The sequence below is a fragment of the Polypterus senegalus genome, chromosome 2, assembly GCF_016835505.1.
Source record: "Polypterus senegalus isolate Bchr_013 chromosome 2, ASM1683550v1, whole genome shotgun sequence".
In the NCBI taxonomy this organism is placed as follows: Eukaryota; Metazoa; Chordata; class Cladistia; order Polypteriformes; family Polypteridae; genus Polypterus; species Polypterus senegalus.
The window spans coordinates 287,957,527-287,979,551 of record NC_053155.1 but is presented as its reverse complement, the minus strand read 5'-3'; the positions used below and the strand labels follow the sequence as shown (position 1 = coordinate 287,979,551).

Genomic DNA, 22,025 nt, shown 5'->3' with positions numbered 1-22,025 from the left:
CCTGGTTAGGAAAATAAATGGATGGTTGGATGTTTCCTGCTTATGCCCCACAGATCATGAGATTTGTGCAGGAAAGGTCTGAGCCAAACAAAATGTGTCCCCAAATGTAAGACAATCTCAATCTATCTATCTATCTATCTATCTATCTATCTATCTATCTATCTATCTATCTATCTATCTATCTATCTATCTATCTATCTATCTATCTATCTATCTATCTATCTATCTACAGTTGTGCTTGAAAGTTTGTGAACCTTTTAGAATTTTCTATATTTCTGCATAAATGTGACCTAAAACATCATCAGATTTTCACGCAAGTCCTAAAAGTAGATAAAGAGAAACCAGTTAAACAAATGAGACAAAAATATTATACTTGGTCATTTATTTATTAAGGAAAATAATTGACTATTACATATTTGTGAGTGGAAAAAGTATGTGAACCTTTGCTTTCAGTATCTGGTGTGACCCCTTTCGCAGCAATAACTGCAACTAAACGCTTTCCCGTAACTTTTGATCATTCCTGCACACCGGCTTGGAGGAATTTTAGCCCATTCCTCCGTACAGAACAGCTTCAACTCTGGGATGTTGGTGGGTTTCATCACATTAACTGCTCACTTCAGGTCCTTCCACAACATTTCGATTGGATTAAGGTCAGGACTTTGACTTGGCCATTCCAAAACATTAACTTTATTCTTCTTTAACCATTCTTTGGTAGAACGACTTGTGTGCTTAGGGTCGTTGTCTTGCTGCATGACCCACCTTCTCTTGAGATTCAGTTCATGGACAGATGTCCTGACATTTTCCTTTAGAATTCTCTGATATAATTCAGAATTCATTGTTCCATCAATGAAGGAAAGCCGTCCTGGCCCAGATGCAGCAAAACAGGCCCAAACCATGATACTACCAGCACCATGTTTCACAGATGGGATAAGGTTCTTATGCTGGAATGCAGTGTTTTCCTTTCTCCAAACATAATGCTTTTCATTTAAACCAAAAAGTTCTGTTTTGGTCTCGTCTGTCCACAAAACATTCTTCCAATAGCCATTCTGGTTTTTCCACGTGATATTTAGCAAACTGCAGATGAGCAGCAATGTTTTTTTTGGAGTGGCTTTCTCCTTGCAACCCTTCCATGCACGCCATTGTTGTTCAGTGTTCTCCTGATGGTGGACTCATAAATATGAACATTAGCCAATGTGAGAGAGGCCTTCAGTTGCTTAGAAGTTACCCTGGGGTCCTTTGTGACCTCGCCGACTATTACACGCCTTGTTCTTGGAGTGATCTTTGTTGGTCGACCACTCCTGGGTAGGGTAACAATGGTCTTGAATTTCCTCCATTTGTACACAATCTGTCTGACTGTGGATTGGTGGAGTCCAAACTCTTTAGAGATGGTTTTGTAACCTTTTCCAGCCTGATGAGCATCAACAACTCTTTTTCTGAGGTCCTCAGAAATCTCCTTTGTTTGTGCCATGATACACTTCCACAAACGTGTTGTGAAGAGCAGACTTTGATAGATCCCTGTTCTTTAAATAACACAGGGTGCCCACTCACACCTGATTGTCATCCCATTGATTGGAAACACCTGACTCAAATTTCACCTTCAAACTAATTGCTAATCCTAGAGGTTCACATACTTTTGCCACTCACAAATATGTAATATTCAATCATTTTCCTAAATGACCAAGCATAATATTTTTGTCTCATTTGTTTAACTGGTTTCTCTTTATCTACTTTTAGGACTTGAGTGAACATCTGATGATTTTTTAGGTCATATTTATGTAGAAATCTAGAAAATTCTAAAGGGTTCACAAACTTTCAAACACAACTTACATACCACATATGTTAGTTTGTATCGACATATTGCCTTGTCTATATGTCTTTTGGGGCTGTAGGAGGAAAACCTACATAAACAATGGGTAAGAATGTGCAGACTCCATACAGATGATGGCCAGACACGTGAAAAAAAAACCAAGATGCTAAAGCCATGGGGCAGTAGAGGTAACCACGGCACCATCATGTTTCCATCTCACACTTGCAGAACTCAAAAATCATTTGTTTTATATTAATCAAACTGTTAACGTGATTAATGTAGGTAGAACGAAAGTGCACCAACAAATACATGCTGAGACAAATGCACACTGCTAATAAATCCTTTTTGGCAATAATGTCTCCATTATACAGTACAAATATAAATATAATTTATGATATGTACAGTATACAGTATTATTTTGTAAATTGTGATTTTACCACTGAAGGGATTGTTTTATTTACTGGAAAGAAGTTACACTTTATAACAAAAAGCTCAAAACAAAACATACAACTTGAGGATCAACAATACAGTATATGCAAATATGAGAAAACACAAAACCATGCAAATAAAAGGGTATCAAAAACGAAACTAGCAAAACAAAACATATAACATGAGGAGAAACACAATACTGTACACAAATGGAGAGTAAACGTAAAACCATGCAAATCAGAGAGTAATTGTGCTGTGCAATTTATTGAGCCACTTTTAGTGCAATCCTTTGCATTTTAAGGAGGGAAAATATCCACAAGCTCTTCAGACACAGTAGGCAAGTTATCAAAAGGCAAAACTTAAAGCTAATAACATTTTAAAGTGAAGGGAAACATTTTTTTAAATGTCCACCTAACTGTTTTCTCCATAGCAACTGAACAAGATGGAAGGAGCTGCCCAATGTGCACATTATTTCTGCTCACACTCGTAACCATATGCTTTTGCTGACGCACATTTTTTGCATGTTTTTTTTTCCTCTGTAATTTTCTCAATCCCCTTGAGCAAAACATAATGATTCTATAGCATTAAAAATCAGGATGAAGCCACAGAGTTTATTCCCTTGTACAAAGGTTGCATTGTTTGTTCCAAGGTTCTTTTGTTTAACATTAGGCCTATTTGTAAATATACAAATCTCACATCACGCAGAATCTAACACTGGCCTGAAAAGGTTTGTTAAACTACAATCACTTTGAGGAAGTATTCTTTCAATATTAGTTTTAGCACGGGAGGCAATGATTTTATGAAATCTTATCAGTGTGCCAAAGTCCATGATTTTAAAATGCATGCATACTATTTTGAACAAAAAAAGCAACTCCTCAAAAGCTCAATAAATGTGAAAGGTCTATACATCATCAGCAGCAGAATATAGCATATACACTCAGTGGCCACTATATTAGGTACACCTCCTTGTTAATGTTAATAGCCTGCTCCTCCAAACATTCAATCATGAGGCTGCAACTCATCCAGGCGAGAAGAATGTCAAAAAACATTAAAACAATTGATCTTTACAACAGTGGTGAGTTGATGGGAAGATGTGCCGATGCCTAAAAAGATCACATTGGGTTTCCTCTCCAGTTAGTTATTTAAGAACAAGAAGCTGAGGCTACAGTGGGCACATGATCATCAAAGCTGGACAACTGTAGATTGGAAAAATGTATACACTGTATATATAGTGGGTAGTGGACTGGTGTGGGAAATGTTTTCTTGGCACACATGAGGGATCTTAATACCAACAGAAGATCAATTAAATACCACAGTAAGCCTAAGCAATGTGTATTCCTTTATGACCAGTCTGCCCTTTTCCAAAATGAATACTACCAGAAGTAAATTTTCCCATGTCTCATTGCATGCATTCAATGAAGCTGAAATATCATGGTGACCCAACAATATCCAAGTAGCCCTCATTGTGTGATACAGGATGGGGTGGAGATAGAGATCAGAGGTGGCGTGCACATACACAGGCCGAGTTAGGATACATTTCAATCCATTGTAGCAACTTTCAGATGAGGTGGAATGAGAGGTTCATAGAATGAATATGCGGCTAAAAAGACTGTAGGATCCACTGTATGCTGCTACTGAACCATCTTGAACCAAAGCAATTCCAAAAGGAGTGTTTTCAGAAGCTTGTTGAATCCATGCCTTCAAGAATTTAGGCTGTTCTTTAGATAAAAGAGGCTCCTACATACAGGGAGTGCAGAATTATTAGGCAAGTTGTATTTTTGAGGATTAATTTGAATATGGAACAAACACAGTGCTATCAGTCAATCCAAAATGTTATTAAACCTGAAACCTGAATGTTTCACAACGGAAATGTGAGTGTGAACATCATCAGGGGAATACATATGTGCGCACAATTATTAGGCAACTATTAGTGTGCAGATTTGTTATGCAACTAAAGGAAAAATGAAAATTTTCCCATCTCACTTGTTTATTTTCATCTGTTATAGTGAGAATAATAAACAAACACCTCAAAATTTACAAATAAACATCTCTGACATTTCAAAAAAAATCAATCAATCAATCAATGACCAATATAGCCACCCTTCTTTCCAATAACAGTCATAAGCCTTTCCATTCATGGAGTCTGTCAGTTTCTTGATCTGTTGACGATCAGCTTTTTGTGGAGCAGTGACTACAGCCTCCCAGACACTCTTCAGAGAGGTGTATTGTTTTTCTCCCTCGTAAATCTAACGTTTAAGAAGTGCCCACAAGTTCTCGATAGGGTTTAGGTCAGATGAGGAAGGGGGGCCATGTCATTATTCCTTCATCTTTAAGGCCTTTACTGGCTGGCCACGCAGTGGAGAACTTCGATGCAAGTGATGGAGCATTGGCCTGCATACAAATCATGGTCTTTTTCCTGTATCACTGTTGAAGAAAGTGTCTTCGAAAAACTGGCACTAGGTTTGGGAGTTGATTTTGAGTTCATCTTCAATGCAAAAAGGTCCAACTAGCTCATCTTTAAAAATACCAGCTCATACCAGTACCCCACCTCCACGTTGGAGTGGAGCTCTGTGCCCATTACTGATCCACAGGTCCATCCATCTGGTCCATCAAGAGTCACTCTCATCTCATCGGTCCATAAAACCTTTGAAAAAATCTGTCTTCAGATATTTCTTGGCCCAGTTTTGACATTTCAACTTATGTTTCTTGTTCAGTGGTGGTTGGGTTTCAGCCCTCCTTACCTTGGCCATGTCTTTGAGCACTGAACACCTTGTACTTCTGGGCACTCCAGGTAGGTTGCAGCTCTGGAATATGAAAGTACTGGAGGATAATGGGTTCCTGGTAGCTTCACGTTTGATTCTTCTCAAATCTTTGGCAGCTAATTTGCATCTTTTGTTCTCAACACGTTTCTAGCTGCCTAATAATTCTGCACACCTTGATATAGGGTGTTGATCTCCTTAGGCCACACCCTCCCTCATTACGCAAATACACATCACCTGACGTGCTTAAATCCAATAAGCATTCAAGTTAATACAGCTTGGAGTTGGAATATACGCATTAAAAATGATGATATGGTCAAAATACTCACTTGCCTAATAATTGTGCACACAGTGTAGTACTAGTATCTAATAAAGTAACCACTAGCTACAAATTAGGCAACTCCACTTCCTACCCACTTTTTATGATGCAAGAAAATAAAATGACTAAGACACCATTAAAGGCGGGATGCTTATTCTTCATTTTAAGACCAAGTAGGAATGATCAATAAAAAAGTTGAACAAATGCTTAAATATGCAAAGATTTGAATTATCATCATCCTTTTTAATTATGCTTTTTTTTGTAGAGAGTGATGGTACAATTATACTGTATATCTAAATGTCCCTTTTAGACCAATGTGTCATTGGTAACCATAACTGAAACATATATCTCCACACAATAATAATTCTATGCAGTTATATAGCACTTTTCTCACTACTCAAAGCTCTCAGCGATTGTAGGGTAAGGGCCTTGTTCAAGGAGCAGAGTCCCTATTGGCATTTACAGGATTTGAACCGACAACCTTCCGATTGCCAGTGCAGAGCCCTAACCTCAGAGCCACCACTCCACCTGGTTTTACAACGCATACTGTATCTAAGTATCACTCTATGGTATACCTATTATAGTTAATGACTAAATACATGTAAACAGGGGCGGTCCTAGCCTGTTTGGTGCCCTGGGCGAACACCCCCTCTGGCGACCCCCCAGCGTTCTAATAAACGATGAAAAAATACAGTGCAATAAAACAAACTATTTGAAATGTAATGTCTAACAGAGACAAAATCAAATTTTACATTTATACAGCACCAAAATATTTTGTTATTGTGTAAAGAATTTTCACTTTAGTACCATGTCGTCATCGGTTCACCAGGTCACTAACAACTACATAAGCCTTTTCTCTCAGAGCTGCAGTCAGTTTATTATTTCGGGTTAACTTTCCCCGTCTACCACTCTCCACTACGCGAGTCATTTGCATTAGTAAGTTAGCACGCAAACATATATATCCATAGCAAAAAACTCTTACTAACTCAAATCATTTTATCAACATGTTCAAAATCTCATTGACGATATTTTACCATTTTAAAGCCTGTAATGTGCACTCCAATTATGGCGAATTTACTAACCTGTGATAAAGAATAGAGAGAGCACAGACATTGAGCTGGCGTCAGCTTCACACAGGAGGATTTATTCTTCTTGTTTGCTGTACTCTGCTTTATGCTGCTCGCGCAAGGAGCGCCCATCTAACGATTTCTGCGATTTCGCACAACCCAGGAAAAATGAATTGTGACATAATGGGCTTGGATTGACAATATTATGAATGAAATGTGCTTTATTTGAAAGCCCACTGCCCCCCTCCCCTTTCGATAGGTTGTGTGTGAGACTTCAGCACAGCAGCAGCAACAAGCAGGCACACCGTTGGCCCTCGCGCTCACTTCCCACATATACGGGTGTGATAGAATTTAGAAAACACATCGGTGCAAATTATAAGTCTATATCGTAATGTCTGGTGCTTTTGTGTTTGTTTGTTTCTTTTTATTTTGTTTTATTTTGCGAGCTGGTTATTAGATGCCACGCCAGCCAGCCAGAGAATCCCCCCCGCCCCGACCCTCTCCACCGTTTTCTGCAAGCAGCAAGCGCACCTCGCAAATGGAGGGCACCCTTATTCCCTGCAAATGTACAATAGAAAACCGATCGGTGCCCATGCAATCCCAAAAATGTGCTGGCATGATGTCGGGGCAGCATGGGCGCGCGCAAAAATAAAAAAAAAGACAATTTTTTGCCGAAGCCCAAGATGCCGTCCCACCACGATGGGCAATGGCCCATGTCGCCCATATCAAAAACTGCCACTGCATGTAAACATATTGTTTATTGCAAAATAAAGGCACACTGATGGAACTAACAACTCTTGGTGAAGAACCACACAAGGATTGTCCCTCACACCTCAGTGTGATTAGTTTAAAGAGCCTGTGTTTTCAGAACTAACAACAGCAAATCACCAGAGAGCTACCTAAAAGAAAACTGCATGCCTCTAGACCAGCGGGTTAAATTATCAACAAAAAAACAGTTTTGGTAACTTTCACACTATGAGTTAATGCTGAATTAGCAGTATGGACAAATAGGAAAGCAAATAAACAAGAGCTCAAAATAAGAAGGATGTAATTTTTATACAGATATACTGTAGTCAGCTCACTAATATACTAAAGTGTAACAGGGGCCCAGAGCCTGTACTGGCATCACTGGGCACAAGGCTAAAAAAACTGTGTAGAGGGTATCAGAGCCATTTTAAATGTATTCCTTTGTGATTCACATGTCTAGTTTCTGCTTTTATTCCCAATTTTCTGGATCTTGACTCCCTTTCTTGTCTGTCTTTGGAAGAGCTTGTGCAGTAATGACATCTGTTGTCACGGGTCCTCCAGAGCCCCTTCGAGCTGCATTGTGAGCCACTCGGAGCGTGTAGCAGGATAAGCCTGTGCAAACTGGTCTCATCAGAGGGGTCAGGCAAAGGGCAATCTAACTTTAACTCGTACTATCAACTATATCAACTATAACTAAGCAAGGCTCATCTGGAACAGCAATACTTTGAGCAAGACATTGAGTAATATTTATGCCACTATCTGGGTTTAACACTTAAATAGCAAAGGATGAGGATAAGGTGTAATGCCATTCATGTGACAGGCATGTGTGGGATGAATCTGCATACATAAGACCTTTCTTGGAGATACTGGTTTATAAGTCATGTAATGAAACTTCTTAGAAATGACATGTACATTTGGAATTGGGATGGGAGAGCTTCAGAGGAGCCAAACAGAATAACTTTTAGTAATCTGAAAATGTTCTACCAAACTTTTCAAGATGACAGAAAAGTTAGGAAGGACATTGTCCAGGCATTTTTTAGTCTGTCTTTGAAAACAATAACCTCACATTGTAGGAAGACACAAAGGAACTCCCAAAACCAAATGACTTACTCTTCTTGAGGAGTCAGTTCTAGAAACATTGGGGAAATTTGGTTTATTTCTTAAGCTGATGTGAGTGACTGAGAAGCTACACAATGGCAAGGCGGTGAATCATGAAAAAAATCTTTTATGGCTTTGGAATCTGCTGAGTTACTGTGGTTTACAACTACTTTAATGTTACGTAGAAGATACAAACAGTGTCTTTAGGGTGGTGGTTCCTAAATCTTTGAAAAAACATGGAGCAGATGGCATGTCTTGTGTTTTTGTATTGAGGAGAAGCAACATGAATTTCTAACTTGCTGGGATACAAAGGATGAAGTCTTCATCCTTGTATTTTGAAAATTGTGGGAATTGGCCAACCCTGTCCATATGCATGTCCTTGGAGTAACTTGTGGCTGATACTGTTTCTGTTATATATCATTCGTTCCCAGTATTTGTATTACTAAGGTGTTGTACCGTGTTAGCCATTATGGATGTAATGAGAAGTCAGGCAAAATGACACATTTTATTAGCTAACGAAAAAGATTACAATATGCAAGCTTTCGAGGCAACTCAGGCCCCTTCTTCAGGCAAGATGTAAACCAGTATTTGTAGAAATGGAATTCTGGCCAAAATGTATTGTCTTAATTTCTGCAGTTAAGAGGAGAAGCTTACCCTAGAGAAGATCTTTAAGTAAATTTGGTCTTGTTATGGACTACACTTCAACATCCATACCAATGTTATGAACTGTGTGAAAATGAACAACATTGTGCTCATAAATGGTGGAAATGAAGCTGTATAGCATGTGGTGCTTGCTAGTCATGATGAGAGCCTCTGAGTAGGACTGTTGTCTCGTGAGATGAATTTGAGTCATTTCGCTAGCTTTGGAAATCTAGCCAGTGGATGTAACAAAATGCTAAGAGGACAACCAGGAGTTATCACCTGGGGGAGCTGTGGCTGTGGATGGATCGGTCCTGTTCAGACTATTACTGTTGGGTTTCTTCCAAGGTAGGAGATGTACTGTAATACCTGGTGGCAGGGCCAGAGACATTATCTTCAAGGAGACCCTTCTTTTAAATGCTGCTTGTTGCAGCTCTTTCTTCCTGGTGCTTGAAATGGATGATGGTGTCAGAAAAAAAAAGAAAAGGAAAGGAAGGAAGGGAGGGAAGGGGGTCTGAGAGAGGGGGTGTGAGAGATTTGGTGTGGGTAGGATTATTGAACCGATATATGGAATCACATTATGATATGGATTGTATAAACAGAGTATTGTTGTGTGTGTTCCTATGGATGTAAGGGGCGTCTCCTGCAGCCTACAGTGGGAGTAAAATAACAATTGCCAAGAGGAATCTCAGACTAACTGAAAGGTTCTTGTGTTGTCTCCCTTTATATTTTTAAAAATAGATATTTCTTAAACTTCCATCCATCCACCCAGCTACATCCTAGCTACAGGGGTCTGCTGGAGCCAATCCCAGGGCACAAGGCAGGGCGCACACACACGGGACAATTTAGAATCGCCAGTGTACCTAACCTGCATATTTCTGGACTGTGGGAGGAAAACCACGCAGACACGGGGAGACCATGCAAACTCCACGCATGGAGGACCCAGGAAGCGAACCCGGGTCTCCTAACTGTGAGGCAGCAGCGCTACCCACTGTGTCACCCCGTTTCTTAAACTTATCATTTTCAAAGTAAATAGTACACCCACCACCATGGCACGACAGAACAAAAACAGTATGAAGAAAACTACAGGAATCTATCCCGCTGTGTGAAACACAGAAAAATGTACTACATTTGTGGGAAACAAACAAATTTCTAGATTTGACACTCTTAAGGTAGAACATGAGAAATAATGCTGATTATTCAGGTTCAGTTTTTAAAAGGAGGAAATGGCTTCAGATTAAAAAACTAGCTAAAAGAAAAACCTGCAGTATCTGGGCTACCCCATCATTCTTAAACACACTTATCTAGTCCAAAAATGGGAACAGAAGGTGAGTTTGTCTTGTATGCGTTGCCATTTCACTCCCGGATACAGGCAAACAAAAATAAAACACAGTATAAAAATAAGATAAGGGCTGGATAATGACATGCAAAGTAAATGGGAAATATGAAAATTTGCTTGGCCTCATCATTTTTCATAACTTGGAAAAACAGTGTCATGAATGTTGACTCACTGTTAAATTTGCAACTTGAATGATTTACCACTAATGAAAAACAAAAACGTACATTTAACAAAAGGGAGAAAGAAAGAAACCGTAACTGCTAAAGACTTTAATTGTTCATTGATGTAGGCAGGTAGATAGATAAAACTAACTTCCCAATGGGGGATTTAGCCTTTTACCAGAAGCTCAATAAATAAGTAAATTAATATTATAATATGCAAATACACACAAGAATTACTAAAAAGGAACATTTTTGACTTGGCTAAAAAAAGAGCAGTCAGAGTCACGGTGAGGCTTTATAAAGGTGTGTTATCATTGGTGAAAAGGAACTCCAGTAGGGTTTTTTGACGCACTTCTTCTGAGTAATCCATTGACTCAAAGTACTCAGTTCTAGAGTGTCAGAGAGAGGATGTGCAGCATTGTTCACAATGGCACTCAGTTCTGTCCTCATTCTCTCTCCCACCTCTAACTACATCAGGCCTAATGTGTGCCCCATAAACGAGCTTGTGTTTTTTGAAGTGATCCAGAACACTAGAACATCAATAACAAACTGGAAATTCTAGAGTTGTAGAATATATAAAGAATGTCAGTACCCACATGAAGGAACACAGTCCCCAAAGTAAAAAGAGGCTGTTCTGCCCTTACTTCTATAGCTCCTTTGCGTGGCAAGATCAGTCCAGCTGTCCGCCGACGTGGACCCCAAAGTACCTGTAGTAGGGTACGACCTCCCCATACACTTCCTGAATTCTGACCAGGCATTGAGGCCCTTTGGTGAAGTGAAAACCAATAACCATTTCCTTGGTTTGGCTGATTTATTTATTTTTTATTTTTAATAATTTTATTACAATCCATACAAAGCAATCAAGTTTTTACAAAAAGAAAAAGTTAAGAGTTAATGAGTTAAGAACAGATCGATCCCCACCCCTGAGTGAGAGAGCAAGCCGAACGGTGTTAAATTCAAGGCTTGTAAACATACCTAAATTAATAAGTTCTCTGTTCTTCATGAACTTATTTTAAAATATTTCTGATTAGATCCTGCCATGTTTTAAAAAAAGTCTGTACGGATCCTCTAACTGAGTATTTGATTTTTTCCAGTTTCAAATAATATAACACATCGGTTTCCAACTGACTTAAAAGAGGAGAGTTTGGGTTCTTCCAGTTAGTTTGGCTGATTTAACTTGCAGCCAGTTTTGTCTGCACCAAGAAACAAAGTTCTCCGCCCGACTCTAAACTCTGCCTCATTCCCTTCTCAACGCACACCGTTAGAGCAGATTCATGAGAATTTCTGCTTATTGTCATAAGCGGGCTTAAGAGGACATAAGAAACACTTTAACTTTTGGTGCACCAGTGTTGCTCAACTTCAGTTCTGTATGACATCAGTCTTAAACTGCTCTCTGCACATATACTTAAAACGAACTAGGGTTATATAAAATGATCACCATTTACCGACCCTGCTGAGAGAAATCATTATCATTATTTAATTATATGTCTGGAAATAGGAAAGGCAAACTGTACAACAATTACTGAAAGAAACTTAAGAAAATATAGCTTTGATTTTGGTTCTGATGTAGTAATGAAACATGAAATCTTTAAATATCTATTTATACAAGTTTAACTTAACAGTGTCAAGCCAAATAGAAAATACAGGCAACGTGACTATGTTATGTATAGAAAGGACCCCTGCTGTTTTAAAAGACATTCTTAAACAAGAACACGTAGTACATAGTTGGAAACGCGTTAAAGACAGATTTCGCAGAAGTGTCAGAAAGGCTTTCTTCACGTAAAGAACCATGACTGGTGTAATAAATGACCATGTACAGCGGTGGAGAATTAGCCTTTAGTGACATTGAAGTTTCACTTAGTTAAGTAAGCTCGTTGGTCTCAATGGCCTGTTCTCGTGTCGCAGTTCTTCTAATGTTCTACAACACTCGGCGATATCCACCCATTCCTACATTTTTCGACCACACAAATTCCAAAACGGGTGGCGTGGGGCAATTAAGACAGAATCGGGAGCGAGGCAATCGGAGGACAAACTCAAGTACACTCCTAGCCACCTTGCCATTTTAAGTTCGCCGATAGCCTGTCCTCCAAGTCTATAGGATGACGGTATAAAAATACCAACTAAGAGAAAACCAACATCGACACGAGGAGAATTCGGCACTGGGGGTGCGGGTTTAATCTTATATTTCTTGAGCTACTACACCATTACTTTAATAATAACGCAAAATCGTCATTCTAACAATGTCTGCCTTCTAAGCCTCGATCTGGGCGCTGCAGTAAATTGTTTTTCAATCGTCTTGTTTAGAGGGTTTTACAGGGTAATATGGTTAGCGCTAATGCGATGCTCACGGATCTGTCGGCTTTGTCTGCACGCTCTCTCCTTGTCTACGTGAGATTTTCCCCGGGTCCAGCGCCTTTTTTTCCCTCATAGCCCAAAGAGTAATATGTCAGGTGAACTGGCAGTCCCATATTCTAATTGTGTGGGTCGTGGTACAGACCTATGCCCAGCGCAGGGGTCGAACCTATTTTGCCAGGGTGGTTTCCTATTCCACCGAACCCCATTTTTGTTAAGCTGATTTTAAACTATTAGACTGATTTAGCTGATTTGATCAAACACCATCCTATATTCACGACACTACTATTACTACTAATGCTACTACTACTACTACAGAATTAAATCAATTAAGTCTGAACACAAAGGAAGGATGCATTACCACACTTCAGAGATGAAAAGGGGACAGATAAAGTCTTACCATTCTGCAAGGCGCTTAGAAGCGTCACAATCGTGAGTAGTATAATGTCGTCAAGAAAATCATCGTCCATAATTGCAATAGTAAGGCTCACTTCGTTGTGGAGGAAATCTAACAACTTGTAGTCTCGTTTACGTGATGCTTCTGTTGATGTGAATAATCGTGTGTTAAAAAGAGGAAGTTAACTTATCGGGCACTGTGGTGAAATATTTCCTATAGATGCAGCAACGCTGAATTCACTTTTCCTTTTTTATTTTTACAAAAGATGCAATAATGTCAGTTGAATGCTTGTCACGACCCATCCTTTACAACGGAAATAAAATGTTTCGAGACCTGACCAAACTCAAATGAACTTGTAATAAACACTTTTTTTCCTGTAATATATGTGTGTGTATGTGGGGGAGTTAGATGTATTTTCCACCTCATAAATAATCGAGTAAGGCTTATATGTGGCCGCATAAATATATAATTGCATATAAGCAATTACGTGAAAAAATAATAAAGAAAAAAGTTCAAATCTTGCCATCCCGTCTGCTGCTGGTCTTTTCTCGACTTGTAATATAATTTGCTCTTTTTAATCAAACGGCGTTGCCGAATTAAGGCGCTTTATGTTAGCAGCCGAGTTGCGGAGCGCTGAGCGCGGCGCGCTACTGCCACCTGCTGCGCGTATCAGTCACAAGCTCAAAGCGTCGAGTCGCGCGAGGATTTTGCGTGTCGTCCACTACTTGCATGCAGTTCTGCAGATGCAGCGCAGGGACGGGTCCTCAACGGAGTGCCATTTTCTCTAAATTTATTCATATTTTTTTGTTTTTTAACGCACTTGATACGTGTTCTCGTAAAATATACAACCTTTTAAATTTATGATGTGTGGATGCTGTTATTCAGTAGTCATATTTGCGGATGAAGGGATAGTGCACCAGGATGTCCAGAATTGCCCAAGTACTTTTAGCTGCTGGATGGGCCGGTCACCTTATGACTTTAGATCTTATGACCTCCCTGTTTTCGCCATCCATCCATCCATTCATGCTTGGACAGCCTTATTATAAAATTATTTCATAACGTAGCATTTTAAGCCTTCATAATCCAATACAGAGTCGTAGCTTTAAATACTTACTGATATGTATTGAAAAAGGTCTGAAACATATTCTGTATGTTCTGTCAGCATATCATATTACTTTTATTCATGCGGACAAGATGAACTTGCAATTACTTTTCAACCGAATGAATCTTTTTTTTTTGCTTTTATGCAAGAAGTGAAATGTTTTTGACGTTAACAGTGTGACAGAGAAGCAAAACAAGTACGATTCTTCATTTTCTTTAGAAATGCGAGTTCTTTTGTAACCATTAAAAGTATTCTCCCCAGATGTCTCCCTTTCCTTTTATAGCATTTTTTTTCTCGATCCACTGTACTAAATCCCTTTATAATTTTAAACACTTCTATCATGTTTCCTCTTAATCTTCTTTTGCTTAAACTGGAAAGGCTCAGCTCAGCTCTGTCTATCCTTCCTAAGAGATGTACAGTATATCCCTCTATATTATACTCATCCCCATCTTTGTTATTTAGTCAGATTTCCGTTATTGCCATAATATCATAATTATGTTCCACGACATACAACTTTAACTGACTTGTTTTATTTTTGATACTTCCAGCATTAAGGCAAGCTGTGTTTAATGTGTTACCCCTTTTACTTTTACATTTAAATGTTGAGTTAGAATTTACATTACTGTGCATTTTTATTTCTGTATTGTACTGTTGTTTGTTCCTCCAAGTACAATTCTAAACCTGGCCTGTCCTAAACTCCCTGTCCCCCCATTCCCTAATTTAAACAATCCTCCACTAACCTACTCAGGCGCCTCCCCAACACATCGGTGCCACTCCAGTTCAGATGTAACCCGTCACAGTGGAACAGGTCCCATCTGTTCCAAAAGGAGTCCCAGTGCCCCATAAACCTATACCCTTCTACCCTGCACCAAGATTTGAGCCACGCGTTAAGCCCTCTGATCTCTACTGTCTCACCTGGAGTGGCATGTGGTACGGGAAGAACTTCGGAGAGGACTACCTTGTCAGTTCTGCTTCTCAGCCTGGCACCTAACTCTTTAAATTTGGACCACAGAACTGACAGACTACCCTAATGTACTGTATGTCATTTGTTCCAACATGGGCAATGACAACTGGATCCACCTCCGCTCTGGCTAAGAACCTATCCACCCATCCAGGGAAGTCTCCCACCTGTGCACCCAGAAAACAGCACACCATGCGAGACTCTTCGGTCTCTGGAGCAAACCTACTGTTCAGCCCCCTAATGATTGAGTACCCAACAACTCTCACTACCTCTCTCTTTCTGGGAACTGATTTTAAGGTGGCCTCTTGGGGTTCCTCATCCCTGCCTACCATCTCAGAATCTTCTGAGACACCGTCCAGCTCCGCAAGGACCCAAAAATGGTTTGACACTTCCAATTCTGTTGTTGATGCCCCTGGTCAATGTGCACCCTTTAACCTTGTGCCTTATGGCTGTGACCCGTCTATCTCTGCCTGTCTGGTCTCCTCCCGTGCCACCTTTGGGGTGCACACTTTCTCTCTAAAGGACACCTAAAAACAGGTCCATCAATTCTTTACTACAATGCAGGCCAGCCAACTCCTCCTGCAATTCAACGACCCTGAGCTCGAGGTGCTGGATCAGCTGGCATCTCCTGCAGATGTAGCCCTCATAGACAACTGGCTCTTACAAACCATCATCTAAAAAGTCCAACATCCAACAGGGCTTGCATTGCACTGGCCTCATTATTAAAATTTGATTTAGGGTTACTAAAACCGCCTTTTTTAATTAAATGATTTAATTGAAATGGTAAAACTAAAATAAGTTTAAGCCAAAGAAATTAGATTATAGAAGTGCTAAAGCTATTTTACGCCTTCTGGCCCCCTAAACTCCTGTAATCTGTAACAAGCACATCTTTGGAGTCTGGGACGCAGGGTTTACATGAACCTGCTCAAATGACAAGACGGGTTCAGAGACACACGTATACTGAGGGAGGCTGTATGAGGAACATAATCTCCCTGCCTCACTTGACCCTCTTCAGTTTGCATACCGCTCAAAAAGGTCAACAGAGGATGCCATATGCTGTGCCTTTCACCTCTCCCTAGCACATCTGGATAAAAAAAGACACATATGTCAGGATGCTATTCATAGACTTTAGTTCTGCCTTCAACACAATCATCCCTCAAAAGCTGGTTATAAAACTGAGCAGGTTAGGGCCTGAACACCACCCTCTGCAACTGGATCCTGGACTTCTTGACAGAGAGGCCCCAGTAAGTTCAGATGGGCTACAACACTTCCAGAAACATCACACTGAGCACTGGAGCGCCGCAGGGCTGTGTGCTTAGTCCACTGCTCTTCACCCTGCTGACTCACGACTGCACAGCCACGCACAACACCAATCACATCATCAAGTTTGCGTATAATACGATGGTGCTGGGACTCATAAGCAGGGATGATGAAACAGCATACAGAGATGAGGTGGAACAGCTGTCTGCATGGTGTGAAGACAACAATCTATCTCTCAATGTCGACAAGACAAAAGAGATAATTGTGGACTTCAGAAAAATCACATCCTGCCCACATCCCACTCAGCATCAACGGTTTAGATGTGGAGACTGTTAGGAGTACCAGGTTACTCGGTGTGCACATAACTGAAGAACTTACGTGAATGCATAACACCTCATCACTAACCAAGAAAGCCCAGCAGAGACTACACTTCCTGAGGCGGCTGAAGCGAACAAGTCTTCCCCCTTCCATCATCACCATGTTCTACAGAGGCACCATTGAGAGTGTGCTGACCAGCTGCATCACTGTCTGGTATGGCAACTGCAACATATCTGACCGCAAGGGCCTGCAAAGGATAGTGAAGACAGCAGAGAACATTATTGGGGTGCCTCTCCCTTCACTACGGGACATATTTTACACACGCAGTGTCCGCAAGGCCTGCAGCATTGTGCAGGACCCCTTACACCCCTTCATTTGGACTTTTCACAATTCTGCCATCCAAGAGAAGATACTACAGCATCAAAGCCAGATCTGCCAGGCTGCAGGAGAGTTTTTACCCCCTTAAGACCAAGCTGCCACCTGGGATCTTCCACACCGCCTCAACCTCCTCTTAAAATAGAACTTTTATACATGCAGGCCACTGTCCTGCAAAGACGAGTGTGCAAGTAGAAAAGAGCTGAAGATCTCATACTGACCTTTAAGTATTTGGACACTCTTGATATCCTTCTGCTGTGAAACATTCTGACCTGTCATTGTTTACACATGTCTTAAACAACTATTATCATACACTGACAATTTCTGTATTATCTATTATTTATTTATTTATTTGTTGATTTATTATATTACATATCTATATTTATGTATCTAGATTGCAAATACCATACATTACATCAATGTTCATATAGGTAACTACTTGCTGCTATTTCTTTGTCTTGTCTTGTTTGTGTTTTAATTTTAAATTTTAATTTGAATTCTATTTTTAATTTATTATTTGCACTTCATGTTGTTACACTGTGGACCCTGAGCTTCACAATTTCGTCTATCTGTATACCTGTATGTGGTTGAGATGACAATAAAGTTCGCTTTGACTTTGACTTTGAAGGTACATGTAGGGCTGGAGATATGAAATATTAAATACTTTTAAATGTATTCTGTTACCTGTCTTTGAATGTTAATATGCAGGGTGTCCATAAAGTCCGTGTGCAATTTAAAATAGTTGTAACTTTGTAAGTATATGTGATAGAAAGAATCTGTAAAAAGGAATAGAAAAAAGAAACACTTCCATTTTTTATTTTTCTTGATCATTTTCAACATGTCCACCATCATTACTAATACAAAGGGTAATACGATGCTGTGGTTCTCTGGAACAGTGGTTCCCAAAGTAGGGGTCGTGACCCTCTGGGGGGTCGTGAGACATTGGGGGGGTCACGAGATGATTTCCAAGAAATCAAATACTTTTTTAAAACTTTTTAGAAATTAATTAATTTAATTTTAAAAACCAGTAGTTAATAGTTACATTTAAAAAAAACATGCAAATTAAAAAGCCATCAGCCTTTCAAATTTCTTTCCGTTCGATCGCGACCCCTGAGGTGATTACGACAGTTTAACGACACATCGATGGCGTCACTTGCAGCAGATCAATTTACAGCACCATGTTAAACATTCCGACATGTGCACGTAACGTGTAGGTAATTTTCATCGCTTTATGCTTAGGATATTATTTTTGTTGAAATGAAACGTTGGTTAATATTCAGTCGAGAGGGAATACCCACAACTATCCAACGACGCTATGGATGTACTGATGCCGTTTTGCACTACCTACTTGTGCGAAAAGACTTTTTCAGCACTCACGTACATTAAAAATAAATACAGTTCACAACTGAACTTGGAGGATGATCTCCGAGTCGCGGTCTCCAAAATTGGAGAACAACAAGAAGACAACAAGAATGGACTTGTTGTGCTCCAAGCATTGTGCCGACCCATCTCATTAGGTGAGGTGTTTTGTTAAAATTAAACGAATGAGTAAATAACAATTTTTTAAAAAGTTATATGGTTGTTAGAGCGTTATGTTCTTTCAGGTTGTCATGCTCATGTTTGGATAGGCCTAATGGCGCATGTGCACCGTTGCGGGCAACATTTGTATATTTTAACCACTTCCGAGGATAGTGGGGGTCACGAGTCACTGGCACGGTTATTTTGGGGGTCGTGAGCTGAAAAGTTTGGGAACTCCTGCTCTGGAAGACATTTTCAAGCTGATTTTCAGTAATACCAGCAATCACATCAGTCATCCTAGCTTGCAAGTCTTGCAGGTTTGGTTGAATCAACATTAGTTTCCTCACGTCCCCATAAAAGGAAATCCAACGGAGTCAAATCTGGCAAACATGGAGGCCAAGAAAAAGGTCCACCTCTCCCAATCCATCTGTTTGGGAATTTCTCGTGTAGAAACTGTGTAACGTGCAAAGCAAAGTGACAAGGAGCACCATCTTGTTGAAACACTGTATTCTCTGTCAGTCCTAATTGTTCAGGCTGAGGAATAAAGTCATTTTGCCAAATTTCCAAACAGCTATCGCCATTAACAACACGCCCTTCAAAAAAGAATGGCCCTATGACTCGATTTTTTTCCCCAAAGCACACCACACATTAACTTTGGGAGAATCTCCTTCATGTTCAACAGAGTCATGTGGATTTTCAGTTCCCCAAATACGGCAAAAATAAAACTTTTAAATACAAAAAAAAAAACCAAAACAAGATACATCAAGCTTTCTAATCCTTTTTACGAATTCTTTCTATCACTTATACTTACAAGGTTACAACTATTTTAAATTGCACACAGACTTTATGGACACCTTGTATCTAGTTAAATAGTACGTTTTCATTAGGCTTTTATTATGTTGCAATGTAAACTCATATAACCATCCTTTCATGAACTGAGTTGTACAGAGCTAACCAATGTTCATATGCTACCTTCAAGATCATTTGCATTATCTTAACCATGCAGAATACACTTTACCGAAACGATAAGTCTGATTATAAACGAGCAGCAACAGCACTTGTAGTGTACAGTGCAATATTAGACCAGATGAAAAATGTGTTTTGCCATCTGTTTTTAAGATCCATTTTTTATGTCTGTTTATCCACTTTTTATAAGTAAGATGCTAGTATGGACTAATCCATGAGTGAAAATCTAAATTTCAAAAGTTTTCATGTTTGTTATATTTTTTTGACCTGTTAAGGTCACCTTCTCTTCATAAAGAGTGTCAAAGAAGCAGGGCTACAATTTGAGATGAATTCTTCCAGCCAGGTTATGAACTTTATCTTTGATTCTGTATATAAGGTACTTAATGAAGATCTTATATAAGGTACTGATGGACATACACACTTGTCATACATCATTAAAATGGGCAGGTCAGTTTAATTCTCAAACCTTATTCTCCCATCTCTGTGTTCAAGTTCTCTGTCAACACTGTTCAATGTTTCATGAGTAGACGAATTATTCCCAGCCTCAGCTAAATTACATTAAAAAAATATGCATTCTCCATCCACTTTCTTAAACTCTTCATGCAGGAGCCTATAACACAATTCACTGGTTGCAAGGCAGGAACCATACCTGGACAGAGCAGTACTTCACCCACCGAAGGGAGAACACACGCAGAGGCCAATTTGGCAACAGCATTTCTTCCAACCTGCGAGCTTTTGGACTTATTGGAGAAAATCCCCACAGACAGAATATGCAGAGTCCACAGGGGAAATATCTCGGTGGCAAACCCAGGTCATGTCTTCTTATTACAAGGCAGCAGCAGCACGACGGCTCCCGATGCTCAGTATGTCAGTAGTAATAGTGCTTAAAAGGAACAGGAAATGCAGTGCCCAGACGTCCATGTTATTTTAAGGGATCTCTGACACATTGCGACATCTCTTCAAATGATCAGGAAGTGATTTTGAGATTCCCCGAAATAACCATCATAGGATATCAATGTGAAATATTTGATTTGAGTTATTTTAAAATCCATTTGAGATTGTGTTAAAGTGTGTCATTGACATCTTTTTTTCTTTTTAAATCAAACCACGGTAACAGAACACAACCAAAATAAACTAATGGATCTAACAGCAAGTACAACAGTAAGCTTTGAAAACAAACCATGAAACGTAAGGGAATTTATTTTGCTCTATCCTGAAATGAATTTCAGAAATGTGATAGACCGAATTGCATTTTAAGATATCTTAAATCTTATTAAACCTTATTAAATATATTTAAATGTTCATTTGGCTTCTGATTGTAGTATTTTACTATGCTGATTCTTTTCAATAAGTGTAATAACGTATACAAAGGCTTATTTTATCAGTTATCAGTAGCTCAGGAAATAACGTGATTTGATTAAACACATAAAAATTAATACGTTAATCAATAATACTACTCGAAAAAACGAAACTAAAAATATCCACAGAAGAAATAAGTGTATGTGTGTGTGTGTATATATATATAGCTATATGTGTGTATGTGTCTTAGATGGGTGGATTAGTAGTAAGTGCAGTATATAGCAGTTTCCGTAGTGTAGTGGTTATCACGTTCGCCTAACACGCGAAAGGTCCCCGGTTCGAGACCGGGCGGAAACACGGGTGTGATTTTTAAAAAAATAGTTTTGGCCTATATTTTACTCAAATATCAACAACACTGGCATACTTAAACATGTTGCATACCATTTAGAATATAATGAAATAAAGGAAAATATAGCTAGTTAACCGGAAGTCCGGGAGCTTAGTTCGACAGACGTGTTTCATTAAGATATTCTGAAAGGAAGCATATTCGATGTTTTCATTATTTATTTTTGTATTAAAAATTTTTGTGATTTATGAGTTTTGTAGTTTGAAAACGACTCGTGTAGCTGTAATAAACGAAAGCATATCGGTAACTCTGAGCACCCCAGTAGCATATAAATCGTGCACTTCTCTTTTTTAAATTTAACCGGTAAAGATGGTTCTTACTTTTATAGGAGATTGAGAGTAAAGTAACTTTAAAACATTCTGAATGAAAAGTTTTTCGTTCCCATACCGGGAGTCGAACCCGGGCCGCCTGGGTGAAAACCAGGAATCCTAACCGCTAGACCATATGGGAAGATATATTGAAATGTAATACTTTTCGTTGAACTATTTTCTGGTATTATTTTAGCACACATGAACTATAAAAGTTATGAGGGTTTTATAACACGTGAAACCCTCTCTGATGGAAACTTTAATGTGGCGAAACTTTACGGTTATTTTCACGCACAATTGAAAAGAGTGCCAACTATTTTTGTACCAATCTTTGTACAATTTAATTTGCAAGTTAAAACTTTGTTTGCAAGATTCGTTTATCAAAGGTTAATTTGAGT

At 39.3% G+C, this 22,025-nt stretch overlaps 1 protein-coding gene and 2 non-coding genes across 3 annotated transcripts in view; 1 reads left to right on the top strand and 2 right to left on the bottom strand.

Annotated features, from left to right (window-relative positions):
* Positions 1 to 13,403, bottom strand: part of LOC120523974 (arachidonate 5-lipoxygenase-activating protein) — a 31,411-nt gene extending 18,008 nt beyond the window's left edge. The window contains exon 1 of the mRNA XM_039745729.1: positions 13,118 to 13,403. Within this exon, the coding sequence (XP_039601663.1) occupies positions 13,118 to 13,187 (70 nt within the window). The 5' untranslated portion in view covers positions 13,188 to 13,403. The remainder of the gene's footprint in view (positions 1 to 13,117) is intronic.
* Positions 13,404 to 21,197: 7,794 nt separating this feature from the next.
* trnav-aac lies at positions 21,198 to 21,270 on the top strand. Its single transcript has one exon. It is a non-coding gene; the product is annotated as a tRNA-Val (tRNA).
* A 427-nt stretch (positions 21,271 to 21,697) lies between these two features.
* trnae-uuc lies at positions 21,698 to 21,769 on the bottom strand. The gene has a single exon. It is a non-coding gene; the product is annotated as a tRNA-Glu (tRNA).
* Positions 21,770 to 22,025: the final 256 nt, after the last annotated feature.